The sequence below is a fragment of the Apus apus genome, chromosome 11 (genome assembly GCF_020740795.1).
Source record: "Apus apus isolate bApuApu2 chromosome 11, bApuApu2.pri.cur, whole genome shotgun sequence".
Lineage (NCBI taxonomy): Eukaryota > Metazoa > Chordata > Aves > Apodiformes > Apodidae > Apus > Apus apus.
The window spans coordinates 19,139,677-19,163,701 of NC_067292.1; the positions used below are offsets into that span (position 1 = coordinate 19,139,677).

The 24,025-nt window shown below is 52.4% G+C and overlaps 1 protein-coding gene across 1 annotated transcript in view; it reads right to left on the minus strand.

The window, feature by feature from the left end:
• The window catches only part of HYDIN (HYDIN axonemal central pair apparatus protein), a 148,014-nt gene that overhangs the window by 71,728 nt on the left and 52,261 nt on the right, over positions 1-24,025 (minus strand). The window contains exons 11-17 of the mRNA XM_051629185.1: positions 20,086-20,309; positions 15,848-15,915; positions 13,611-13,846; positions 12,225-12,325; positions 10,855-10,990; positions 8,551-8,715; positions 5,607-5,759 (exon numbers count right to left, since the gene is read on the minus strand). Of these exons, the coding sequence (XP_051485145.1) occupies positions 5,607-5,759; positions 8,551-8,715; positions 10,855-10,990; positions 12,225-12,325; positions 13,611-13,846; positions 15,848-15,915; positions 20,086-20,309 (1,083 nt within the window). The remainder of the gene's footprint in view (positions 1-5,606; positions 5,760-8,550; positions 8,716-10,854; positions 10,991-12,224; positions 12,326-13,610; positions 13,847-15,847; positions 15,916-20,085; positions 20,310-24,025) is intronic.

Below are 24,025 nucleotides of genomic sequence, written 5' to 3' on the forward strand. Positions count from 1 at the left end.
CAGCCCTAGGTGACCCAGCCAAGGGGGTCATGCCAAGCTGGTGGGTGCTGGGGTTGGCATCAAGATCACTGTACAACTTCTCCTCTGATTCATCCTGACACAGGGTGGCTGGCTTGAAGAGGAACTCTGCTCCAGAGGTGGATCTGCAAGTCTGCTCCCTGACAAAGCTCATTTATCAAAGCCTGGCAACGAGCCGGGCAGGAAATTGTTCCCAAGAAACTATGACTGAGGAATAATGATAGGCTGTCTTGATGGAGCCAGGCTGGGAATTTCCCAGGGTGACCCAGGCAGCCCCTCCATGCCCTGCCAGGCCACCTGCCCACTCCAGAACAGCCTGGTTTGCCTCATGGCCTCGTTCCTTCAGTGGGGGCACCAGGAGACCTGCCAGGACTGAGAGGCTCTGCCTGGCCAGGTTCCCTCAGGTTTCTAGGTCAGCTTGGGCTACACCCATCTGGTGTGTCCCAGAGACAAGACATCTCTGGGAGCCACGCTAAAACATTCCAGCCCTTTAGACACCAAGACCTAACTTCTGACAACATCCCTGCTCCTGCCTTGTCCCTGAATGCTCTGAAAGCCAACACAATGGCTGGAGCTGGGGGTGTTCAGCCTGGAGAAGGCTCCAGGGAGACCTCAGAGCACCTGCCAGTGCCTGAAGGGGCTCCAGGAAAGCTGGGGAGGGGCTTGGGACAAGGGCAGGGAGGGAGAGGACAAGGGGGATGGATTAAAACTGGAAGAGGGAGATTGAGGTGAGACATGAGGAGGAAATTCTTTGGTGTGAGGGTGGTGAGAGCCTGGCCCAGGTTGCCCAGGGAAGCTGTGGCTGCCCCATCCCTGGCAGTGTTGAAGGGCAGGTTGGATGGGGCTTGGAGCAGCCTGGGCTGGTGGGAGGTGTCCCTGCCCATGCAGGGGGGTTGGATCCTGATGAACAACCCCAACTCTCCCAGCCTGTCTCCAGAGCAGAGCTGCTCCAGCTCTTAGATCATCTCTGTGGCCTCCTCTGGACTCTCTCCAAGAGCTCCACGTCCTTCTGATGCTGGGGGCTGCAGAACTGGACACAGTTCTCCAGGTGGGGTCTCACCAGAGCAGAGGGGAACAATCCCCTCCCTGGCCCTGCTGCTGTGGGTGCAGCCCAGGACACAGTTGGGTTCTGGCTGCAGGTGCACATTGCCAGCTCCTGCTGAGCTTCCTCAGGTTTTGGTAGAACCAGTCACCAGCACCAGAGCAGGAGCTTCTGGCCATGATCCCTGTACATGACCAACCCTGTGTGTTCCCAGGCAGGGTCACAGCTGCAATGAATGGTTCCCCCCAGCTCTGGCAAGACCAGACTGGGTGGCAATCAGCAAATCTTGTGCTAGCAAGACACTGCCTTTCAAACCCAAACCAGTGGGTTCAGTCTAAAGGTGAGCTCCTGGAGCACCACGAGGCTCTGGTGGGACAGCTCTGGGAGGGATTAAACCTGCAAATCTTATCTTCAGAAGTTCTGCTTGCCTTGGAAGAGACAATATACCCAGGGCCAGTGCTGCCCATACCCTGGAAAGTTAATTGAAGACTCATTTCTAAAGAGCATTCCAGGTATTGTGTGAAGGGCACAGCTCTGTCTCACCACCAGCAAACACTGACAGGCTGGCTAATTATTCAGATATTTGGGGAGGAAAAAAAATAACTTAACAGTAGATTAAAAAAACCCCACTCTCTTGCCAGATGAAGTTTGCTCTGACTTCAGTGGGAGCAGCTGAGGAGAGCTGTGAACAAGGCTGACATGTTCTTCAAAGCCTGCCCTTCCCCACAGCAACCACCAACCTCCCCAGCAGCCAGAACAAGGACCAGAATCACCAAAGCAGCAGCATCCCCTTGTTGACACCACTTCTACATCCATCTCCTTGTCTTGCTGGCTCTTCCATCAAGGGAAGGTGGGCAAGAGCTTGAGACACTCAGCAATGACATTTAGGAGAAGAAACCAACCCTGTGCTAATGAGGAGTGAGTGCAGGGATGGGAACTGTTGTCTTCTTCCCTTGCTTGCACCAGGTTTGGCCAAGAGCCTTTCTGTGCTGCCTGGAAATCAGTTGGCTTTTCTCCAGTGAGAAGATAAACAGTTCCAGGTTTGGTTTTTTTAGTAAAAAACAACTTAGGTGTCTTCTGCAATGTCAGCTCCAGGTGGATCTGACAGCAGCCCATCCCTGGGAAGGGGATCTGCTCCCTGAAGGAGACAACTCAGCACTGAGCTCCATCAGGACTGGGTTAGGGAGGGCAAGGATCAGGCCAAAGGAGGCAGGACCCCAAATTAGGACTGACAGGAGAAGAGGAAATCCCAGGAACAATTTTTCCCCTCCTCCCTCATTACCAGGCACCAGGGAGGCCCCATCTGCCCCCCTGCAGTAGCACAGGACAGCCCCAGGGTGGTGGGTACACAGGCAGGAGAAAGCTGCCAGTCACCACCAAAAACTCCACCCCAGGCCTGGCTTTTCTCTCTTTGCTTTTCCTTTGACATCTCCTCTCCTGCTTGTATCACCAGGGTGACCAGCAGCTGCCTTCCCTGCTGCAGAGACATCATCCTCAGCAGCCAAATAAAGGATCCCTGGGAAGACAGAGTGATCAAGAACAAGCAGGGAATGAGAAAAGAAAGATGTTTTTTTCCTCTCTGCCTTTTGCAGGGAGAGCAAACACTGCCAGGGATCAAATCCAACTTATCTGCACTTGGCCCTGGGGCAAAAAAAATCAGCCACAGAGGGAAAGATGAGGACAGCAAGGAGGAGAAACAGCCCCAGGGCACATCAGCCCCCCAGCCAAGCTGCAAAAGCTCCTTCCCCTTGACCTTCAGTGCTTTCTACCCAGAATAAAAGGCCAGCTCTCCCCTTGCTGGATCCAGAGGATGCTCCCCCAGGGATGCCTGGCAGCTGGGAAAGCCACCTGACAAGGAGAAGCACATCAGAAGTGGAGGAGCACGGGATGACACACTGGTCCCGTGGGGTCACACACCTGCAGGCACCCTGGCACACAGGGACAAATCAAGAGAGGAGAAGGTGGGAAGTCTCTACCCTCCTCTTCAAACCACCCTCTTCAGGCCCCATCTCAAGGCACAGCTTTGGAGGGGGGGTTTATCTCCTTCTGGTGGCAGAGATGCTCAAGTGCTGCTCCCTGCAACTCAGACCAGACTCATCCCACCGAGAGAAGAGGGGCACAGGGGACCCTGTGAACCAGGGGTACTGCAGGTAAGCCCTTAAGTCACTACCCCAGAGTGAAGTTACCCACCAAAAAAGCATCTCAGCTTCCTCAGAAAATGCTCTTTTCTCCCACACAGCAACAAGAAAGCTTGACTTGGCAGGGACAGCCACTTGCAGGTGACTGTTACCACCAGCACCAAGGTGGCACCTGCATTACAGAACTTGCCTCTTCTGGTTTGGACAAGACACCAGCTTCTTACTTGCCCTGTTGCTGCCCCTTCGTTGAATCTCATTCTGCTGGTTGAGCTGCAAATCCCATGCTCTGACACTGCTGACCCCACAGCCCTGTGGGAATCCCAACCAACAGGTCTTCCTCCCCAGCAGGCCCTGCCTGCAAACAGCTTCCAGATGAGCCCTCAAACAGGAGGCAGGGAAATCCCAGCTCCCCCTCCTGCAGCCACCTCCAAGCAGCAGCTCTGGCACCTCAGAGAACAGAAGGCAAGGAGCACAAGGGAAGGAAGGATGTCCAAGTCCATCACAGGCAGGTGAAGGGACAGCCAAAGTTCTGCTCTCAGGTGTACTCGTGCAGTTGACCCTGGCATCTGAGTGTACCTCAAATGTTATCTCCAAAAGGATTCAGTCCTCTCTCCTTCTGAACTGCCAGGCAGGCTAAGGCAGCAGCAAAGCCTTCAACTGAGGCAGCAAACCACAGAATCCCAGCATGTCAGGGGTTGGAAGGGACCTCTGAAGATCAAGTCCAACCCCCCTGCCAGAGCAGGACCAAAACCAGGGCAGGGCACTCAGAAAGGCATCCAGACAGGTCTGGAAAGTCTCCAGAGAAGGAGACTCCACCACCTCTCTGGGCAGCCTGTCCCAGGGCTCTGTCACCCTCACAGCAAAGAAGTTCTTCCTCATGTTCAGGTGGAACTTCTGGGCTCCAGTTTGAATCCATTGCCCCTCGTCCTGTCACAGAACACAAATGACAAGAGGTTGTCCCTGCTTTCTTGATGCCCTCATGTATTGATAGACATTCATTAGATCCCCCCTCAGGCTTCTCCTCTCCAGACTGAACAGCCCCAGGTCTCTCAGCCTTTCCTCATCAGATGTTCCAGTCCCTTCATCATCCTCCAAGCCCCAGTTGGACTCTCTCCAGTAGATCCCAGCACCAAAGTAACTGAGGGCAAGGGAGCAGGTCGAGCACATCTGGCCTGCTGTGCTGCTCCTGCCAGGCAGGCTCAGCACCCTGGGGCTGAAGAGCCTTGGTGGAAGTGGTTTCTGGAAGAGGCTGCAGGACCTGCCTCCTTCAACACCTGGGGTAGCAGCAGCTGTCCTGAGAAGCAGAAGATGCTCACCCTGGGATAAGTCAACCCTGAGAAGTCACAGCAGGGAGGGCCACGGAGCATCTTCACTGCAGGAAAAGAAATCATCTGCAAACCAGCTCATATTATTGCTCTGTTTATTGATCAGCCACAATATTTGCAGAGACTGGAGAGAAGCAGGACAGGATTTACTGCCCAATCCCACCACTTAGGGCACTGAGGTAACACAGAGGCAGATACAGAATGAAAGAATGGTTCAGGTTGGAAGGGACCTTGAAGATCATCCAGTTCCAACCCCCCTGCATGGGCAGGGACACCTCCCACCAGCCCAGGTTGCTCCAAGCCCCATCCAACCTGCCCTTCAACACTGCCAGGGATGGGGCAGCCACAGCTTCTCTGGGCAACCTAGATATCCCTGCAAGCCCCCCAGGTCTGCTGCAGGCTGCCCAGGGGAGGGGGGGCAGGCACCACCCAGGGACACCAGTACCTAAGCAGAGCTCTGCAGGACACTCTGGGGTACAAACACACAAACCCCACCATTCACACACCAGTGCCACCCACCCAGGTCCATTTCTGCAGAGCTGGGGAAGCAGATTTCACTGTGGGGGTCACAGAAAAGCTGCCCTGGGAACCCCCCCTTTTTGAGGTGACATTTATCCTCCTGGGCACAGAGACTGGCAAAGCAGCAAGAAGGAAATTCAGCCTGGGTGAAGCAGCCCTAAAAGCTCAACCCACCCAGCAGAGAGAAGGACAAACTTCCTCCAAAACCCTGTTTCCCTGCCCTGATGGTCCTGGCAGAGTGAGAGATCCTAAGGAAGCTCATGCCCTTGCAGGAGCTTCAGGCCACAGGGTTCACTTGATGGCAGAGCTCCAAAAACATGACTCAGCACTAAACACCTTCTACAAAATAAAAGGAGAACTCATAAAAATGATCCAGGCTCATTTAGTGAGGGGGACCCTCAGCTAAATCTGGCCCCAGAGCCAGGCTCCTCTTGCTGCATTGTCCTGGAATGTCCTGCTGTTTCTCTAAACTGCAGCATGGAAAAGTTATACATAAACCAAACCAAGTCACAGGCTGTTACAGACCAGTCCTGTTTGTTGGAAAACAGCCCCATGGGTACTTACCATCTCTGCCCAGAAGGATGCAGGGATGACAGCCTGATTGGAGAGGTAGAGGGTTTGGGAAGCATCTTGGAGAACTTGGATATTGCCAAAATGGAGCTTGTTTGGGTGCACGTAGACAACTGGCCCTTCTCCAAAACTCACTAAGTGGATTTTCTGCTCCAGGAAGAAGGTAGGAAAGATTAACAAAAAAGCACAAAACAACAGGAGAAGTTTAAAAATATTAGACAGGTCCAGGATACTCCAGGACTGGGGGATATTTAGGGCAATTTGAAGCTTCCAGGGTGGTAACGTTGATGCAAAAGGCCTGGGGCAAGTGTGGGATCTGGAGAAATCCAGCTGGGAAGCCACAAACTCTCTTAATCCAGGGGGTAAAACCACCCAGTTTCCCAGGTTTGGTTTTTCTTCCCCACTTGTATGAAGCCCAGCCTGAGCCAGAAGCAAAGCAGGCTCTGCAGGGTAGAGACCAGGCCTGGCAGATGATGCCTCTGACTTGTGCTTCTCCTGGTATGAATCACAGACATGAATGAATTACTACCTCATTCAAGCAGGATTTTTTTCTTTTGACAGTCTGAAACCCAAAAGTCTAGTTCTGGCAGGACTGGCCCAGTCTCTTGGAGGAGGATCCCTTTGCTAAACCACTTTCTTGTATAACCAATAAAGAGAATTGACCCAGTCTGGCTGGATTTCACCAAGCACCCCATAAAAATACACAGCATAAAAATCCCAACAAGCTGCTGTTTGATTCAGAGGAGGCCAGGGAGTCTGATTGAACCAGATGAGCAGCCAGGGTCCATGATGCCAACCCTTTCATGATGTCTGACTGAAGGAAACAACATTGACAGCTGTCAGAATCACTTGGCAACTCAAGACAAAAAGAGAAGCATCCAGAAATGCTCATGCCTTGACAGGACAGTGGGCAAGGGCAAGGCAAAAATCACATAGCAAGGCTGGTAAAGAAGGAACTGGAGCCATGATGGAGATGTTATCCCTCTGGGAAAAGGGAGGGATGGAGAGCTGCAGGCTGGGGGGTGCTGCCCAAAGGTCCTGAGAGGAAGGAGCTGGAGGGCAGAGCTGTGTCTTGCCAGCTGGCTTTGCTTCCAGGTGACACAGGGGCAGAAGCAGCAAAGAAAGGCAGAAGCTTCTGGAGATGGGCAGAAAAAGAGCTGGAGGGTGCTCAGGTGAGCTGGCTTCAATGGGAGTGGGCACCAACACCACCCTCATCAAGGAGTGGGTGTGTAAAAAAAGAATCATGGAATGGTTTGGGTTGGAAGGGACCTTCAAGATCACCTAGATCCAACCCCTGCATGGGCAGGGACACCTCCCACCAGCCCAGGTTGCTCCAAGCCCCATCCAACCTGCCCTTCAACACTGCCAGGGATGGGGCAGCCACAGCTGCAATGCCAGCCAGCAGAGCCTCAGCCAGCCAGAGGAAGCTTATATTTTGCTTTATTGGAATCCATTTCAGTGCCCTCCAAGGTCAAGTTTGCATCCTATGATCCCTCAGAGTAGGATTTGCCCCCAGTGGAGGATGTATAAGGAGATGATGAGCTGCTCTGCTAGCCCAGAAAGCTCTGGATGAACCAGGGACCTACTGAAACTGCACCTCAGCTCTAAGGCAGCCTATGGAAAATGGACAGATTCTCTCACCTGACAGCCCATAACTCACACCTGGGCTGTTGATGCCCCCCAGGAGGTTCCTCGAGCAGCAACTGAGCATAAATGCTGCCCATTAAAGACCAACTGAATTGGCACACACGGTCACTTAGTCCTGGGCTAGATGTTCTTTAGGGACAGCTGAGATTCCCCAGCTGAAATACTCACCTTGTGGGCACAGAATTGACACATTCACCTCCAAAGATACAAGATTAAGGTCAAGTTTGAAGCTAGAGATGGTTAGGCCCAAAGGTGAAAGCTTTGCAAGAAATCTATGGTTAGAAACCAAGCAGAGAGTTAAGCAGCTGGTTATTCCAAGGAGGAGAAACCCTCCCCTTGAAGGGAAACAGGTTTTCTGTTTATGAGCAACTGTTCTGTCAAGCTTCAGACCTCCCTGCACAGTCTGGCCTTCCTGTTGACTGGTTCACATCCAGAAATGCCCAGGCTGAGATGTTCAGTGGCATCCAGGGGATCCAGCAGCAACATTTCCCTTCGTTTCACTAAAAGTTGAAATCCCTGTGACTACTTTTAAAATGTCAGCCTTCCTTTCTGTTCCAGGAAGCTCCTGGTTCCCAGGAACCCTCTTGCATGCTCAGAGAGATGCCAAGACATTTTAAAACAGCTGCTTCAAAAGTTAGTATCATGTTAAAGTGTAATTAACTAAAATGGTTCTAGATTTCAACTGGATGAAGGCAGGACAGTGCAGAGAAGGTTCCCCTTGCTGCAGCTGTGTAGGCCTGAAAGCAGATCATGGCTTTCAGGAGCCTTTGGCCTCTTCAGTTCCCAAACTTTGTAGAAAAAAAACTATATGGGGTGTCTTGTTTGCAGGTGGCTTCAGGCTGCCTTCAGTTTAGGGTCTGTAACCTCCTGCATGACGGATCCAATAAAACATGTGTCTCCTGCTGGGGTTTCTGGCCAAGAGACTGGATGGTTATTTCTCAGACCTGATGGGCCTGACTTTTAGAAAAGCTTCCATCCAGCTTTGCAGTTGCTGTTCTTCTGGCAACACAGCAGAGAAGGAGACTCAGGGATTTGTGTGGGATTTCAGCCTGGGCTCGTGTCCAGAATTGCCTCACATGTCCAGAATTAAATGCTGTGTCAGACTCTTAGATTACACCTTCCCAAGAGGACACCAACCCCCCCCCCCTTCTCTAGGCATGGTTGTTGCTTATGCCATGAACTCCTTCTTTCCTTGTCCACACCAGCCATATATTCCAACTTCTTGTTTTGCCAGGAAGAACCCCTGGAATGAGCAACCCTGCTAACACTTGACACCCCAGCAAGGACTCACCAGGGGATCACCTTCAGTCCCAAACACAGCAACATAAGCCACAGTGTCCTGCTCCCCCAGCTTCTGGGTTGCCAGAGTGACTGGGACCTGCACAGAGCTGAGAGGCTGGATGATCCCACAGGGCATGGGGCTGGAATACCACACAGCAGCACCCTTCCTGCCTCCCTGGAAGGGAAACAATCAAACCCACCATCAGAATGACCTTGGAGGAAACCTTCAACTCCTCACCACCTACCACCACAACAATTCACACACTTGGGAAGAGCCTGAGGTGAAAGGAGACAGGGCACAAAACACCAGGAGACAGGCACAAAACACCAGGAGACAGGCACAAAACACCAGGAGACAGGCACAAAACACCAGGAGACAGGCACAAAACACCAGGAGACAGGCACAAAACACCAGGAGACAGGCACAAAACACCAGGAGACAGGGCACAAAACACCAGGAGACAGGGCACAAAACACCAGGAGACAGGGCACAAAACACCAGGAGACAGGGCACAAAACACCAGGAGACAGGGCACAAAACACCAGGAGACAGGGCACAAAACACCAGGAGACAGGGCACAAAACACCAGGAGACAGGGCACAAAACACCAGGAGACAGGGCACAAAACACCAGGAGACAGGGCACAAAACACCAGGAGACAGGCACAAAACACCAGGAGACAAGGCACAAAACACCAGGAGAAAGGGGAAAGACACAAAACCAGATACAAGATGGGCTTAGCATCCTCAGGGGGTCCCAAAGCTGCTGCATCCACAAACACCCATCCCTCTGCTGGCAGCCTCCTTGCAACAGTTTTTCATGATTCCCTAAATTCTCCTGTGTGAAAACACAGCCACAGAGTGGTGGGGGTTGGAAGGGACCTCTGGAGATCTTCTGGTCCAACGTCCCTGCTAGAGCAGGATCCCCTAGAGCAGATCCCACAGGAACACCTCCAGGTGGGTTTGGGATGTCTCCAGGGATGGGGACTCCACCACCTCCCTGGGCAGCCTGGCCCAGGGCCCTGCCACCCTCTCAGGAAGCAGCTTTTCCTCATGTTTCACTTCACCCTCCTGTGCTCCAGCTTGTGCCCATTGCCCCTAACCAGGCAAATGACATGAAATTTCCCTTTCCATGCTACACAAATGTTCCCAATTTGACTGCCATGCACCCCTAAAAAGATTTTTAAATCCAAATTCAGCAGGGAGGGAGTAACAGGGAGAAACAAGACATCTTGGGGAAGGTGACCTGCAGCAGGGTGCTGGTTTGTATCTGGTCAGCCTGATCCATCTGGCTACAGCTGCATATTTACAGCAGTGCTCAGTGAAGGAAAGTGCTATTGTTGACTACCAGGAAAGCTTCATAAAACCCCAGATTTGTTTGGAAATCTTATTCCAGGGTTTGCTGATCCATTCATGGAGCTTCACAGTTAGGAATTTTTTCCTTATGTTTAACTTGAACCTTCTATGCTCCTCCTAACACCTCAAAGACTAGAATATAAACTGCTTCCTAAAGTTTATCTTCAGGCAGGTTCTTATTTACCTGCTTCCTGAGCTTTATCTTCAGGTAGGTTCTTATTTACCTGCTTCCTGAGCTTTATATTCAGGTAGGTTCTTATTTACCTGCTTCCTGAGCTTTATATTCAGGTAGGTTCTTATTTACCTGCTTCCTGAGCTTTATATTCAGGTAGGTTCTTATTTACCTGCCTCCTGAGCTTTATATTCAGGTAGGTTCTTATTTACCTGCTTCCTGAGCCTTATATTCAGGTAGGTTCTTATTTACCTGCTTCCTGAAGTTTATATTCAGGTAGGTTCCTATTTATCTGCTTCCTGAGGTTCATATTGAGGTAGGTTCCCATTTATCTGCTTCCTGAGCTTTATATTCAGGTAGGTTCTTATTTACCTGCTTCCTGAGGTTCATATTCAGGTAGGTTCTTATTTACCTGCTTCCTGAGGTTCATATTCAGGTAGGTTCTTATTTACCTGCTTCCTGAGGTTCATATTCAGGTAGGTTCTTATTTACCTGCTTCCTGAGGTTCATATTCAGGTAGGTTCTTATTTACCTGCTTCCTGAGGTTCATATTCAGGTAGGTTCCCATTTATCTGCTTCCTGAGCTTTATATTCAGGTAGGTTCCCATCTAACTGCTCCCCCAAGTTTACATTCAGGTGGGTGCCTGTTCTCACCTCACCTAAAAGTGATGATATCCAAATAGAAACCAGGAAGATCTGACCCAAAACTTGTGGGTTTTTTGGCTAATAAACCCCACAGTAAGATCTGAGGAGGAGGAGGAGGAGGAGGAGGATGTGATGCCAAACCTGAGGCAGAAGCCTGTAGCAGCCTGGAAGGTCACTGGTGTTCACCAGGGTCAGCATCTGCTGATAAGGGTGTTTCAGAAAGCACCTTCCAAAGGTCATGGTGGGGTTGAGGACTTGCAGCTCTGGCACCACACATCTGAGCAGAGAGAGGAGCAAAAAGGGAATTAGAGATACCAAGAGAAGGTAGGATTTGTTTACTCCTCAAACAGTGGGAAACGGAGCAGAACGCATTTGTCACTGTCACACAGACATTTAATACCCCTCCAGCCATAAATCACCTTGAGCTTCTTTTGCCACAACACTCCCTTCTGAAGGAGGGGCCAACCCTGAGAGTCAGCACCTCTGAGCCTGCCAAGTGCCCAGGCAGAGCTCTTGCTGCCCCGTTCCAGAACCGTGTGATGGGCACTTTGGCCCCAGGTGGCTCCCAAGGACTTGAGCTGGAGCCTTCCCACCAAGGAGCAGTGGCCCCCCCCAGGCTCAGGGAACACAAGACTTGAGTGTCTCAGGAAAAACAACCCCCTCCTCTCCCCTAGCCCTGCTGCCCTGCCTGACAACTCAGCCCCTGCTCCCTGTGATGGAGGGCACAGGCCACCACCTGCCCTTCCCAGTGGGTGACCACCCTTTCCCCATTCTGGAGCTACCTTAGTCCTTCACCCCATGAGCCCATGCCCTGTTTGCTCCCATCTGCACAGGTTTTACAAACTCCCTGCCCAGGGAGAGGGAAACCACATCCCTCTTGTCATTAAACTGATCCCCCAATGCAGCACCACAGGATTTGCAGCAAGGACAACTTTGGGCTGAAGTCTGAGAACATGAACACTCCAAAAAAACCAGAGGGAAGCAGAGAAACATGAGCTCACCTTCCACATCAAGGACTGGTTTTCTCTTCATAAGATCTTGCTTTTCTTTTTCCCCCTCACCAGTCCCACCAAAAGCCCCTTTCCCCACTTGCAGGTGCCTCCACTCCCTGCAGCAGCCACCAGCAGGTTGCTCCCTGCCTCCCAAATGAGTGTTGCACTCTGGTGGCCACCCAAGACCAGTCCCACCACTTGCAGGAAGGAGAGTTGGCCCTTTGGAAACATGTTACACCTCCAGCACCAGCCAACAGGCCAATCATGAGTAGAATTACTGTTCCCTTTAGAAACACAGGCTAATCATGACTATAATGCCTGCTCCCCCATGCCTGACCCCTGAGCACAAGTGCTCCTCAACGTGGGCTGCTTCCAAAGCACCGCTCTGCTCCTGTCCAGAACTAACTCATTCATGCTGCTTGTTTGGAGCTGGAGGCACCAAAGGGTGTGCAAGGCAGCATGGTGGTGGTGGTGGTGGCTGCAGGAGGAGATGAGGAGCTGCAAGGCAAACCCCAATACCTGGCTATGATGGGCAATGCCAACACCTCCTTGCCAATGCCATCCAGGTCCACCACCAGGGCCAGCTCGTATTGCTTCAGGGTGTTGGAGCACAGGGTGACCTGGCAGAGGGGAAAGCATCACAGCATTCAGCACTCAAAGAAAACCAACAACCCAACACGGTGTCCAGAGAATCCTTCTGGTTGGGAAAGACCTCAAAGTTCAACCTTGAACCCAGCACTGCCAAGTCCACCACTAAACCAATCCTGCCCACCATATCTACACTGCTTTTGAACACTTGTCCTCCAGCTCTCGTGCCACAGAAGGGAAAGGGAGGATTTTGCCCTCATTCTTCTGCTGGTCCACGTGCAGAGAGGTGTCTCTGGGGGTAAGAAAAGTCTTCTGGCAAGATCTACTTGGTTAAACACACCCTGCAGTTCCCAGGGCAGGAGAAAGCTCAACCAAAGCACAATTAGGCCCACGCTCTACTCACTGCTATCTTAAAAGGAAGGGACCAATTTTTAATCCCAACTCCAACAGCCTAAATCCAGAGGAATTCTGTTGACTTGAACAGAACAGGTCCAGCTTCACAGCAGGAAGCTGAGGGCAAGATGTGGCCCAGCAGATGCTGTGCAGTCTGTATCTGCCAGAGCTTTTCCAGCCCCCACTGGAAGCTGCTGCAGGGACCACAGCTCCTTCTGCTCAGAGAGGAGCAACAAGACCAGGAAGAACAGCAAAGTGCTTTACATGATGACAAGTGTCTTTCTAACAGCCTGATCCTTCCCCTGCCCACTTCCCATCAAATAAATCACTTGAAGCAGCTCTCCAAAGCACATGACTGGCTTCTGAACAGTAGAAGACCTTCAGCTTTTGAGCTTGGAAACAAAATGGTGCTCCTTCAGAAGCATCCTGGAGGAACTCAACCATCAAAGGCCTCACACTACTGCACAGATGTTCCTCATGTTATCCCAGCAGCACAAATGCCCTCTCATGTATCAGCCTGGATGAGAGGAGACTCAGGGAGGACCTCATCACTCTCTACAGCTCCCTGAAGGGTTGGAGTCAGGTGGGGTTGGGCTCTTCTCCCAGGCAACCAGTGGCAGGACAAGAGGGCCTGGCCTGAAGCTGCTCCAGGGGAGGTTTAGGTTGGATATCAGGAAGCACTTCCTCATGGAGAGGGTGATTAGACACTGGGATGGACTGCCCAGGGAAGTGGTGGAGGCACCATCCCTGGAGGTGTCCAAGAAAAGGCTGAAGGTGGCACTTAGTGCCATAGTCTGGAGATGTGGGGGTGTCAGGTCACTTGATCTGAGACTTGACCTCAGAGGTCTTTTCCAGCCTCAGTAATTCTGTGAAAGCTTCAGCTCCACTTGCTGGAGCACATCTTGGCCAAAGTCTTTTTCATACCTGGATATCCAGGAGTCCCTGGGGGCGGATGGTCCCTCTCTGTGGCTTTATGGTGAACTCAGTTGGCCTGCTATGACCTTGAGCTCTCCTCCTCCAGGTTGCACGAGTCCTGTCTGACATCTGAACCAAACTGGTGACACTGGGCCTTCCAGAGCCATCCCCAGGAATGCGAAGGGTGAAGGTCATGGGCACCAGGGAGGTGTTGGTGAGGCGACAGGACAAGGTGTGAGGAAAGCCTGGGAGAATGACACAGATCATCAGTGGAGGCACCAATTCCTGGGAGGAGTATCCTACCAGGATAAAACTGTGCTTGGAGTTTCACTCCCTTCAATCTGCATGGCAGCTCGTTGAGAAGCTAAGCAAGGAAGTGCTCAAGTCCCCTTTTATGTTGACCACAGAGGTTGTCCCCTTGGCAATGCCCACCCTTAGTGAGGAGCAACACCAGAACTTTCTCCCTCTAACCAAGGAGCTCCCTCACATGCCCCCCAAACCAGCACCAGTTATTTCTCACTAACAAACATGCACCCAAAGAGCCCATTTCTGCTGAAAAATTCAAGCCCCTAAGATTCCCTGTCACCCCACGACCTCTCCCCACAGCTTTCAAGATAGAAAATTATTGTCATCAAGGAGAAGCTTCAGGAGGAGAAAAGGATGGATGAAAGCAGGAACTGCAGCACCATGCAAAGCCCTCTCAAGTCTCCACAGGCAGGATCTCAGAATGCTCTGGGTTGGAAGGGACCTTTAAAGGTCACCTAGTCCAAGCTCCGTGCTGTGAGCAGGGACAGGCTCCTTATGGCATGTCCTGTTTTGGGGTAACCAGAGTGAAGTGACAATTTGCAGCCCCAAACCTGATGCCTGTGTAGCATGAGCCGTGTGTCACCTCACCTAACAACTGGGGACATCACACCCACGTTGTTGTGGTCACCACCTGCAAAGGTTTCCATGACTTTAGCTTGGACACCAGCCTTCCATCATGCACCAGTGACACAACCACACCCTGCAGGGATGTTCTGCAGAGACAGGACACCAGCCCACAGGCCACCTGGAGTGGCCATCTGGCTTGGCTGGTCAGCTCTGCAAGGAGAAATCTCCCACAGACTGCTGACCAAGCATTATTTGAAGACAGAAGGGGAGGAGAACCCACTGCAGACCCAGCAGAACCTTTGTTCATGCCCAGTGACAGCCACTACTCCAGCATGGAGGCAGGAGGTGTCCAAAAAGAATCACCACAGTCTTCACAAACCCAAATGAGACCCAAGTGTCCAGACACAGACAATCAAGAGCACAACTTAAAGCAGCAAAACCCCCCCAAGCTGCCTTCAGCTGAAAAGGTCTTGTTAATGAGAGAAATGATCATCATCTTTCTGCCCTGTGTGCTGCTTCTTGGTTTATTTATTCCAAAGGGAACAAAGAAGGGGCAGAGCAGGGATGCAGGGAGGGGAGGAAGCAGCTCAGGAAAGGTAATGAGTTCTCTTCAGAAGTCCAGGTACAGCATGAAAACAGGGAGGCATCCTGGGCACAGGGTGATAATGACCCTTCAATCAATCCTCCACTGATTTCACTTTCAGCTTTAGATCAAGGCAGTAAAAAGCCTTTTGTGAGGGGGAGATGAAGAACCAGAATCTGCATGTCAATGGGGAGGCTCTGGATGCTTCAACCACCTGCTCTGCCAGCAGGGCTGGGCTTTTGGTGGGGCAGGAGAAGGAGCCCGTGGCTCTGAGGACATCAATGCCCAGTGCAGAGCTACTGCTTGGGCATATGATCATAGAATCATCAAGGTTGGGAGGGACCTTAAAGATCACCCAGCTCCAACCCCCCTGCCATGAGCAGGGAACCCACCACTAGACCAGGTTGCACAAAACCTCCTCCAGCCTGGGCTTAAAAACCTCCAGGGCTGGGGCATCAACAACCTCCCTGAAATCTGGTAGGTGACAACGTGGTGCCCTCCCAGCAGTAATGAAGGTCTCCCAGTAAAGGTCAGGAGGGTAAATGGGGTCCTTGCCTTGTGACAGGAACATGTACCCATGGTTTCAACCCCCTTCTGCTGCCATCCCATCCCCTGGGCCCTTCTGGGACAAGGACTCTGAGTCGTTCTGCTGCCAAGGACGAGCAGCCCTGATTGGAACCCCCTGAAGGCTGCTCTGGAGGAGCACAAGTGAGTGATGCTCTGGTGTCCCTCTGCTTTGGTAGCTCACAGACCTCTCAGCCTGTGCTCCAAGCCCCAGGGGCACACTCACCAAAGGAGACATCCCCAAAGTGGAGGGAGGGCACGTCGAAACGGAACGTTGGCGCGATGACACGGCCCCTGGGAGGACAAAGACATGGGCTGGGTTAAGAAGAACTGCAAAGCTTTTGGCTTCCCTTACTGCTTGGATGGAGAACAGCTGGGTCTCAGAACCCACGCTGGGTTTCAAATCCAGCCTCCAGTCTTCTACTCAGCAGGGCATCCACGTGGGCAGGCACAGCAACGGGGGCAGCATCTGGCAGCTGCTGGTGTGGCTCAGGGCACCATGTCAGGCAGGAGGCCAAAGCTGGCCTGATGAGGGACCCTGAACAAGTGATGGCTCTGTGCCTCAGTTTCCCCATCCCCACCACCATGTAATGACACAGAGGTGTCCACACAAAACATGGACTCACTCTAACCAGCCTTCCAGCTGCGGGTTGACTGCTTTGGTGTTTCCCAGCTGGAACTAGTGTTTTTCCATGGTGCAGATGAACTTCTTGTCCTCAAAGGATCTTGATCCACTCAATCATTGGGATTTTGAGGTGTGAATCCAGACACCCCTTGACCAGGAGAGCAGCAACAGTTCTACACAGTGGGCAGTTGAATCTTGGGGCAAAGTTTCAGCTGACACATCCAAGAGCTTAAACTTCAAGCCCACCCATCTCCTTGCCTGTCCCTCAGCAGCTGGACTCCCAACTGCAAAACTCACCCAAATCAGCACTTGGAGCTGCACAACATGAATATATTTCATGGCTGAAGCCAATCCATGCTGGCTCTGCCTTGTAGCTAAAACAGGGGTCACAGTAATGGGTTTCTTCTAGTTGCAGACACAGGACAGCCACCAGATCTGCCTGGCACATGAACAGAGCCCAGTGTCCCACACAAGGGACCTGTGCTCATCCATAGGGTCCCACTTCCAGTATATCCCCCTTCCTAAACACCAAAGAACCATTTAGAACCTTGTAAGGTTTCCAAGTCAAGAAGAATCACCTCAGGTGTGGGCACCTTCTGGTTGCATACTCAAAAAGCCCTTGAAAAAACTAGCAGGAGTGTCAACCCCATGTTAATACCTCATCAGCTCCTCAGAACAAGTCAGGTAACAAATCTCTCCAAGGACCTCCTGTAATCAGACCCAACCTCCCAAGCCCTAACAGCTTCCTTCGGATGGAGCAGAATCACCCAGTTGTTCTGGTGGGCAAAGACCTTTAAGATCATTGAGTCCAACCATAACCAAACTCTACCAACCATTAACCCAACTCCACCAAGTCCAGAGCTAACCCATGTCCTTCAGCACCACATCTACACAGCTCTGAAACCCCTCCAGGGATGGGGATTGAACCACCTCCCTGGGCAGCCTGGGCCAGGGTTTAGTGACCCTTTCAGGGAAGAAGTTTCTTCTAATTTTCAATCTAACCCTCCCCTGGTGCAACTTGAGGTCATCTCCTCTTGTCCCATCACTTGTTCCTGGGGAGCAGAGACCAACCCCCCTGGCTCCAACCTCCTCTCAGGCAGCTGCAGAGCCAGCAGGTCTCCCCTCACCTCCTTGTCTCCAGGCTGGACACCCCCAGCTCCCTCAGCTGCTCCTGCTCAGCATTGTGCTCCAGCCCCTTCACAAAGGAGCAGACACACTTTCCACCACAGCACTTGGCAGGAAACAGTGGAAAACTACCTCCAACCCAAGCCCTGCTGGGGATCACGCTGGGAACCTGCCAAGGAAGGGCCTTGCCAGGCAAGTGGGGAAACTGCTGCTTCTGCTGAGTGCACTGAGTGTGCTCCACCTAAACCTGAGTGATGGCCCAGAAGGTTCAGGCAAGGAGCCAACCCAGAGCTCTCTGCACCACAGCTGGTAAGAAACTGAGGGGAAAAGCAGCACTTTGGGGCACCAACGGTGTCCTACAGTAGCATTAATGAATGACCTTGGGAAGGGAGAGCAGCCTCCTTGTTCAGCAGGAAGGATAATGAGGTGGGAGAGGCACCACTTGAACACTCATAGAATCCTATCACAGAATCCCAGGCTGGTTTGGGTTGGAAGGGACCTTCAAGATCATCTAGATCCAACCCCCTGCATGGGCAGGGACACCTCCCACCAGCCCAGGTTGCTCCAAGCCCCATCCAACCTGCCCTTCAACACTGCCAGGGATGGGGCAGCCACAGCTTCCCTGGGCAACCTGGGCCAGGCTCTCACCCCCCTCACACCAAAGAATTTCCTCCTCATGTCCAACCTCAATCTCCCTCTTCCAGTTTGAATCCCTTCCCCCTTGTCCTCTCACTACAAGCCCCTGTCAAGAGTCCCCCCCCAGCTTTCCTGTTCCTTATCCCTGTTCCTTCCTTTGCAGCCCACTGTCCCACCAGCCTGCTCACTTCCATTCCAGAGAACAGAGTTTTCCTCCACAAAGGCTGGAATCCAGTGCTCAAAGCCTCCCAAAGAGTGGGACTCAGCTTGATCTGGTGTGTGGGCATCTCAGAGGAGTTCAAAAAGAAACAGCTTGAGCTGTGAGGCTGGAGAACTAGAGATGAGGGCTGGATACAGATCCCTGGAACAAAGGCAAGACCAAGCAAGGAGGCAGATGACACCTCAGAGAAAGGTGGACTGCAAAGGGAGTTAAAGCTGAGGGAGAAACGTGTGGGAGAAAAGGGGGATGCTGGGGCACCATCAGATGGGTTGCAAAGGAGCCACCACCCAAAACTGCACAAAAATGGGGCAGGTACAAACCCAGCAGTCCTCTCTCACTGAGACATAAGGTCTGCATGGAGCTTGGGGAGGAGAAGGATCTGCTGGGCACCAGGGAGGAAACCAGGACCATTTCATCTGGTTGAGGGGCAGCCAAAGGACACTGACAGCTCTTGCCTTCCTCAGGAGCAAGGCCCCAAGGCTGGGGCCACCACCCAAGAAACCCTCTATTCCACCTGGGCTAAGCACATCTTCACCAGCAGAACCTGCCCTTGCTCAAGGAGAAAGCTGCTTATACAAGAACATCCTGTGACCAACCTGGGGGAGGGACAGAGGAGAATAAATTATTGGATTGTGAAATGTTCCCTCTTGATTTCCAAAAAAAGCAGCACTTTCCCTCCAAACACAAAGCCAATGTAATTGTTTCTCTGCCGAGGTCAGACCTACTCATCACTCTCTCTTGCAAAGCAATAACCTTTTTGGTTCTTTTTCATCCCTTTCCCTTCCCTTCCTGGGAAAATTGACTGCACTTTCACTTCTTTCCTACCTTGATCTAGTACCTCCAACAGCAGCAGCCTGGGAGCTCCAGAGCTTTCCTGCCTACACCCCCATATCCCAGCAGCACGTGGTGAAGACCAGCTGGGACAATTCCATGTGCTGCTGGGGTGCTGAGAAGGGAGCTTGGTCTCTGTCATCAGCCTTTTTGTTTTTTATTCTCCCCTCTACCCAGGGAGGAGCATCTGGGTGACACCAGCCCATGGGAGGGTGCTGCAGAGCTCCCTGCCTGCAGGCAGGAGGTACCACAGCACTTGCTGCACGAGAGCCAGGAGAACATCTCTGCAGCAGGAGAGATGATGCTGAGGCTGCTGCCACCTGTTTTGGAGGGATTATTGGCAGAGGATTTTCAAAACATTCCTTCTGGCTGCAGAATCACCCGTGCTGGCCCATCCCTCAACCACCTCCAAAGCCATTTTGGCCTTTTTAGAGCTCAGGTGGGACATCCCAGACCATCTGCTGCTGATACCATCACACTACCTGCCATGGTCCAAGGGGGAATGAGTAACCTGTAGGAAAGAGTCACTCCAGCTGCTGGGTACCCAGGCAGGGCAGCAGGCATCTCCCCACCGTCTCCCCACCTTTCCTCCAGTCAAAATTCTTCCAGCATCAGTAGCCACTTAAAACCCTGGGGTCCTCAGAGATGTCAAAGGTCCACAAAAGGAACCTGCTGCTGCCAAATCCTGTGCCAAGAGTGTCCTGAGAAGCCACAGAGCCACCCAAGCTCAAGCATGAAGACAAAGGTGCTTCCTTCCCAGAGGGACCCAAGACTAAACTGAGCTAAACTGGGCACAGGAGGTCATGGTCATTTCCTCTCACAGATGATCACACTTCATTTGCTGCTGCAACTGCCAGGTTCAAAATGGAGTTAAGGTTAAAGTCTTGGTTCTTAGTCTTGGCTCTGATCCAAAGATCTCAGACAACACCTTTTTAAGATCTTTTTCACCATAAAACGAGGTAGGTGGGAGATGAGCACCCAGAGATAGCTACAGATGAACCCACCAAGCTCCTATAACCCTCCTCACCTGATGGTCAAGGTGACAGGCTCAGGGGATCCTTTCACACTGAACCCAAATTCTTCTGTGAACTGCCCCAGGATGGTGGAACTGAAGGAGATCTGGATGGCCTGGAGCTCGTTGGGCAAAATGACACCTTCATCAGGCAGAAAGGAGAAGCAGGAGCCCACAGCTGTAGCTGGAGGGATCAAGCTGAAGAGAGCATTGATGGCCCCTTTGTTAAACAGGATCACCTGCAGGAGCAAGAAAGCAACATGTGAATACAGCAAAAATGCTCCTTTCTTACTGATTTGGTTTCTAATTAAACAATTCACAGCTGTAAAAGGGAGGTGATGTTGCTCCTTTGGCAGAAGCCAAAGAAAATACACCAGGATGAGTTCTCCTTTGGCTTTTTTTCCCCCCTGCAAACCAGTGCTGGCCTCCCAGAGCCAGTGCTAACCTCCCAGAGCCAGTGCCGGCCTCCCAGAGCCAGTGCCGGCCTCCCAGAGCCAGTGCCAACCTCCCAGAGCCAGTGCCTGCCTCCCAGAGCCAGTGCCCGCCTCCCAGAGCCAGTGCCCGCCTCCCAGAGCCAGTGCCCGCCTGACAGAACAATTACTAACCTCACAGAACCAGTGCCCGCCTCACAGAACCAGTGCCCGCCTCACAGAACCAGTACTAACCTCCCAGAACCAGTGCCCGCCTCACAGAACCAGTACTAACCTTACAGAACCAGTGCCCGCCTCACAGAACCAGTGCCCGCCTCACAGAACCAGTGCCCGCCTCACAGAACCAGCCTCACAGAACCAGCCTCCCAGAACCAGTACTAACCTTACAGAACCAGTACTAACCTCCCAGAGCCAGTGCCCGCCTCACAGAACAATTACTAACCTCCCAGAACCAGTGCCCGCCTCACAGAACCAGTGCCCGCCTCCCAGAACCAGTACTAACCTCCCAGAACCAGTACTAACCTCCTAGAACCAGTGCCCACCTCACAGAACCAGTGCCCGCCTCACAGAACCAGTACTAACCTTACAGAACCAGTGCCCGCCTCACAGAACCAGTACTAACCTCCCAGAACCAGTACTAACCTCCCAGAACCAGTACTAACCTCCCAGAACCAGTGCCCGCCTCACAGAACCAGTACTAACCTCCCAGAACCAGTGCCCGCCTCCCAGAACCAGTGCCCGCCTCACAGAACCAGTGCCCGCCTCACAGAACCAGCCTCACAGAACCAGCCTCCCAGAACCAGTACTAACCTTACAGAACCAGTACTAACCTCCCAGAGCCAGTGCCCGCCTCACAGAACAATTACTAACCTCCCAGAACCAGTGCCCGCCTCACAGAACCAGTGCCCGCCTCATAGAACCAGTGCCCGCCTCCCAGAACCAGTACTAACCTCCCAGAACCAGTACTAACCTCCTAGAACCAGTGCCCACCTCACAGAACCAGTGCCCGCCTCACAGAACCAGTACTAACCTTACAGAACCAGTACTAACCTCCCAGAACCAGTACTAACCTCCTAGAACCAGTGCCCACCTCACAGAACCAGTGCCCACCTCACAGAACCAGAGCCCGCCTCACAGAACCAGAGCCCGCCTCACAAGACCAGCCCGCCTCGGAAGCCCTGCACAACCCCATGCTATATCCATTTAGGGTTGTGTTTTTTTTAGCTTTTTCTCTTGAATCCGACAGTTTCTGAGTCTTTGCTCAGCCAGACGCGCCCAGAAAGGCTGAGCACCAAGTCCACAGCAGCTCCAACCCTCCCCAACAATTTCTCCTCCCCAGACACTCGCCGCCACCCCTCGAGATGTTTTCCCGTCCTTCGAGGACACCCCAAAGCTGGAGCCAGGCCTCCTTGTGCTGCTCCAGAGGATCTCCTGCCTCCACCAGAGCACCTGCTGAGGTTCAGCCCTTCTCCTTGCTCAAGAAACACCCACAGCTGGACGGGAGCACCAGCAAAACCCGTCACCAAACCCACCCAAACTCCAGCTCTCCAGCAGGGCCAGACGCTGCCGCTTCCATGCGCTCACCCTGCTCTGCATTCCTCCTCCCTCATCTCGACCCCGGCAAAACCTGCCCGAAACATTGAGGCAGAAGCACAGAAACAGCCTTTTTGGTTTTGTAATTTTGGCAGCTGCTGGTGAGAACCTTCATGATCTCAACTCCTCAATGGTCCCTCGGAAACCGCTCTCTCTGCTCTCACGTGTTTTACGCCTGTGGGAAACTGTTCTTTTCTTCCCCACATCAGTCTAAACAAAATGTCTTTGAAGCCAGGAAGGCCTCTCCTGATCATCCCCAGCTAAGGGACTAAACCAGACTTGCTTCTCAAGGACAACTGGACCCAAAACAACAGCTGTGGCCCGGGACAGAAAGGATGGACGACAAGCCACCCTGTGCCCCTGGTGTCACCGCCCTAACGTGGGGCTGATGGACGCTCGTTGGCTCTGGGCAGGGACACTGACTGGACAGGTGGGTCAGGGGGGATCAAAGGGGCGAGGGCAGCAGGTGGGCCCTTCCCTCCTCCCTGAGGCCCGTTCAGACGCTTTCTGCCTGGGACACCCCCCTGCTGCGGACACTGGTGGACACAGACACACACAGACACACACAGACACACACAGACACACACAGACACACACAGACACACACACACACAGACACACACACACACACACACACACACACAGACACACACACACACACACACACACAGACACACAGACACACACACTCTTCAGCAGGACTGACTTCAGGTTTCCTTCCCTCCTCCCTCCTCCCTTTGCTCCTTAACCCTCTCCCTCAAAAGCTCAGCACCTCTTGCATTGCCTCCCCAAAGGACACTTTCTCACCACACACATATTGATATCCCTGGGAGCCATTCACATTTGCATTGTCCCTAAACATCATCCCTGGGTTTGTGTTAACCCTTAATAAACTGATCAGTTTGTGGAGCAAACCTTGGCTTCAGAGGCAATGTCTGAGCGTGGTGGGGTGGGGGGGCTTCCTAACTCCCCCCCCGAAATAAGGCCCCATGGTGGCCATTCCTCTGTGAGAGGCAGCACCAGGTGTGACCCTCGGGCTCCTTCACAAACCCCTCCACATCAAGAGGGGGAGTCACAAAAGGATCCTGACAGCCGGGAGCCCCCGGTACCGGCTCAGTCCCAGATTGCACTCAGGGATCCTACACTGGCCTGAGCTGCAGCTCCAGCCTGGCTGCTTAGGACAGCACTGCCAGCAGCACCTCCTGATTCACATCTTCTCAAGCAACCAAAAGAATAAATGGATACAGAGACAATCAAGAAAGGATCAGCATTAAAAATGCATAAGAGCGCACAATATTTTGGTAAGGAAACACCTTAACGTGTCCTTCCCTGCCACAGTTGAGCCTTTGAAAGTGTCTGGCATGATGTATTACCTCATTTTCTACCTCTTTCACTGGCTCTGTTTTATTTATTTATTTTGCAGAAAACCTGACACCATCTGGGGGGAGGCAAAATCTGTAGAAAGTTCCTTTGCTTCACATCCAGGAACGTTTGGCTCTTGTTAGATGCGTCCAGCCTGGAGCGTGGGCAGAGACTTTTTGCTGAGGGGAAATGCTCCCAGTTTCTTGGCAAGGGTCAGCTCTGAGCCAGGAGGGACTTCAATCCCACTCCCAGGAACTGGTGGGATGCACTTGAGTGTTGGGAACGGACTGGAGCTCAAGCACAGGGAATTTGTGCCAGCTGCTTTTGAAGAGCCAGAGGGGGAAGGTGAGTTGCATCTAAGATCAAAACAAAAGCCTCTAAATACTTCTCTTCTTGACCCAGTGTTGCTTCTGTGTGTCAAAGGGTGGGTTTTTGCATGGAGCCTCCCAGCTGCTCTCCAAGGAGGCAGACAAAAAGAGTTTGGGGCTTTGTAAGCACCACCTACACCTTTCAGGCCTCATCAAAAGGATCCAGATTCCATGAAATCCTCACATTTGTCTATGATGTCA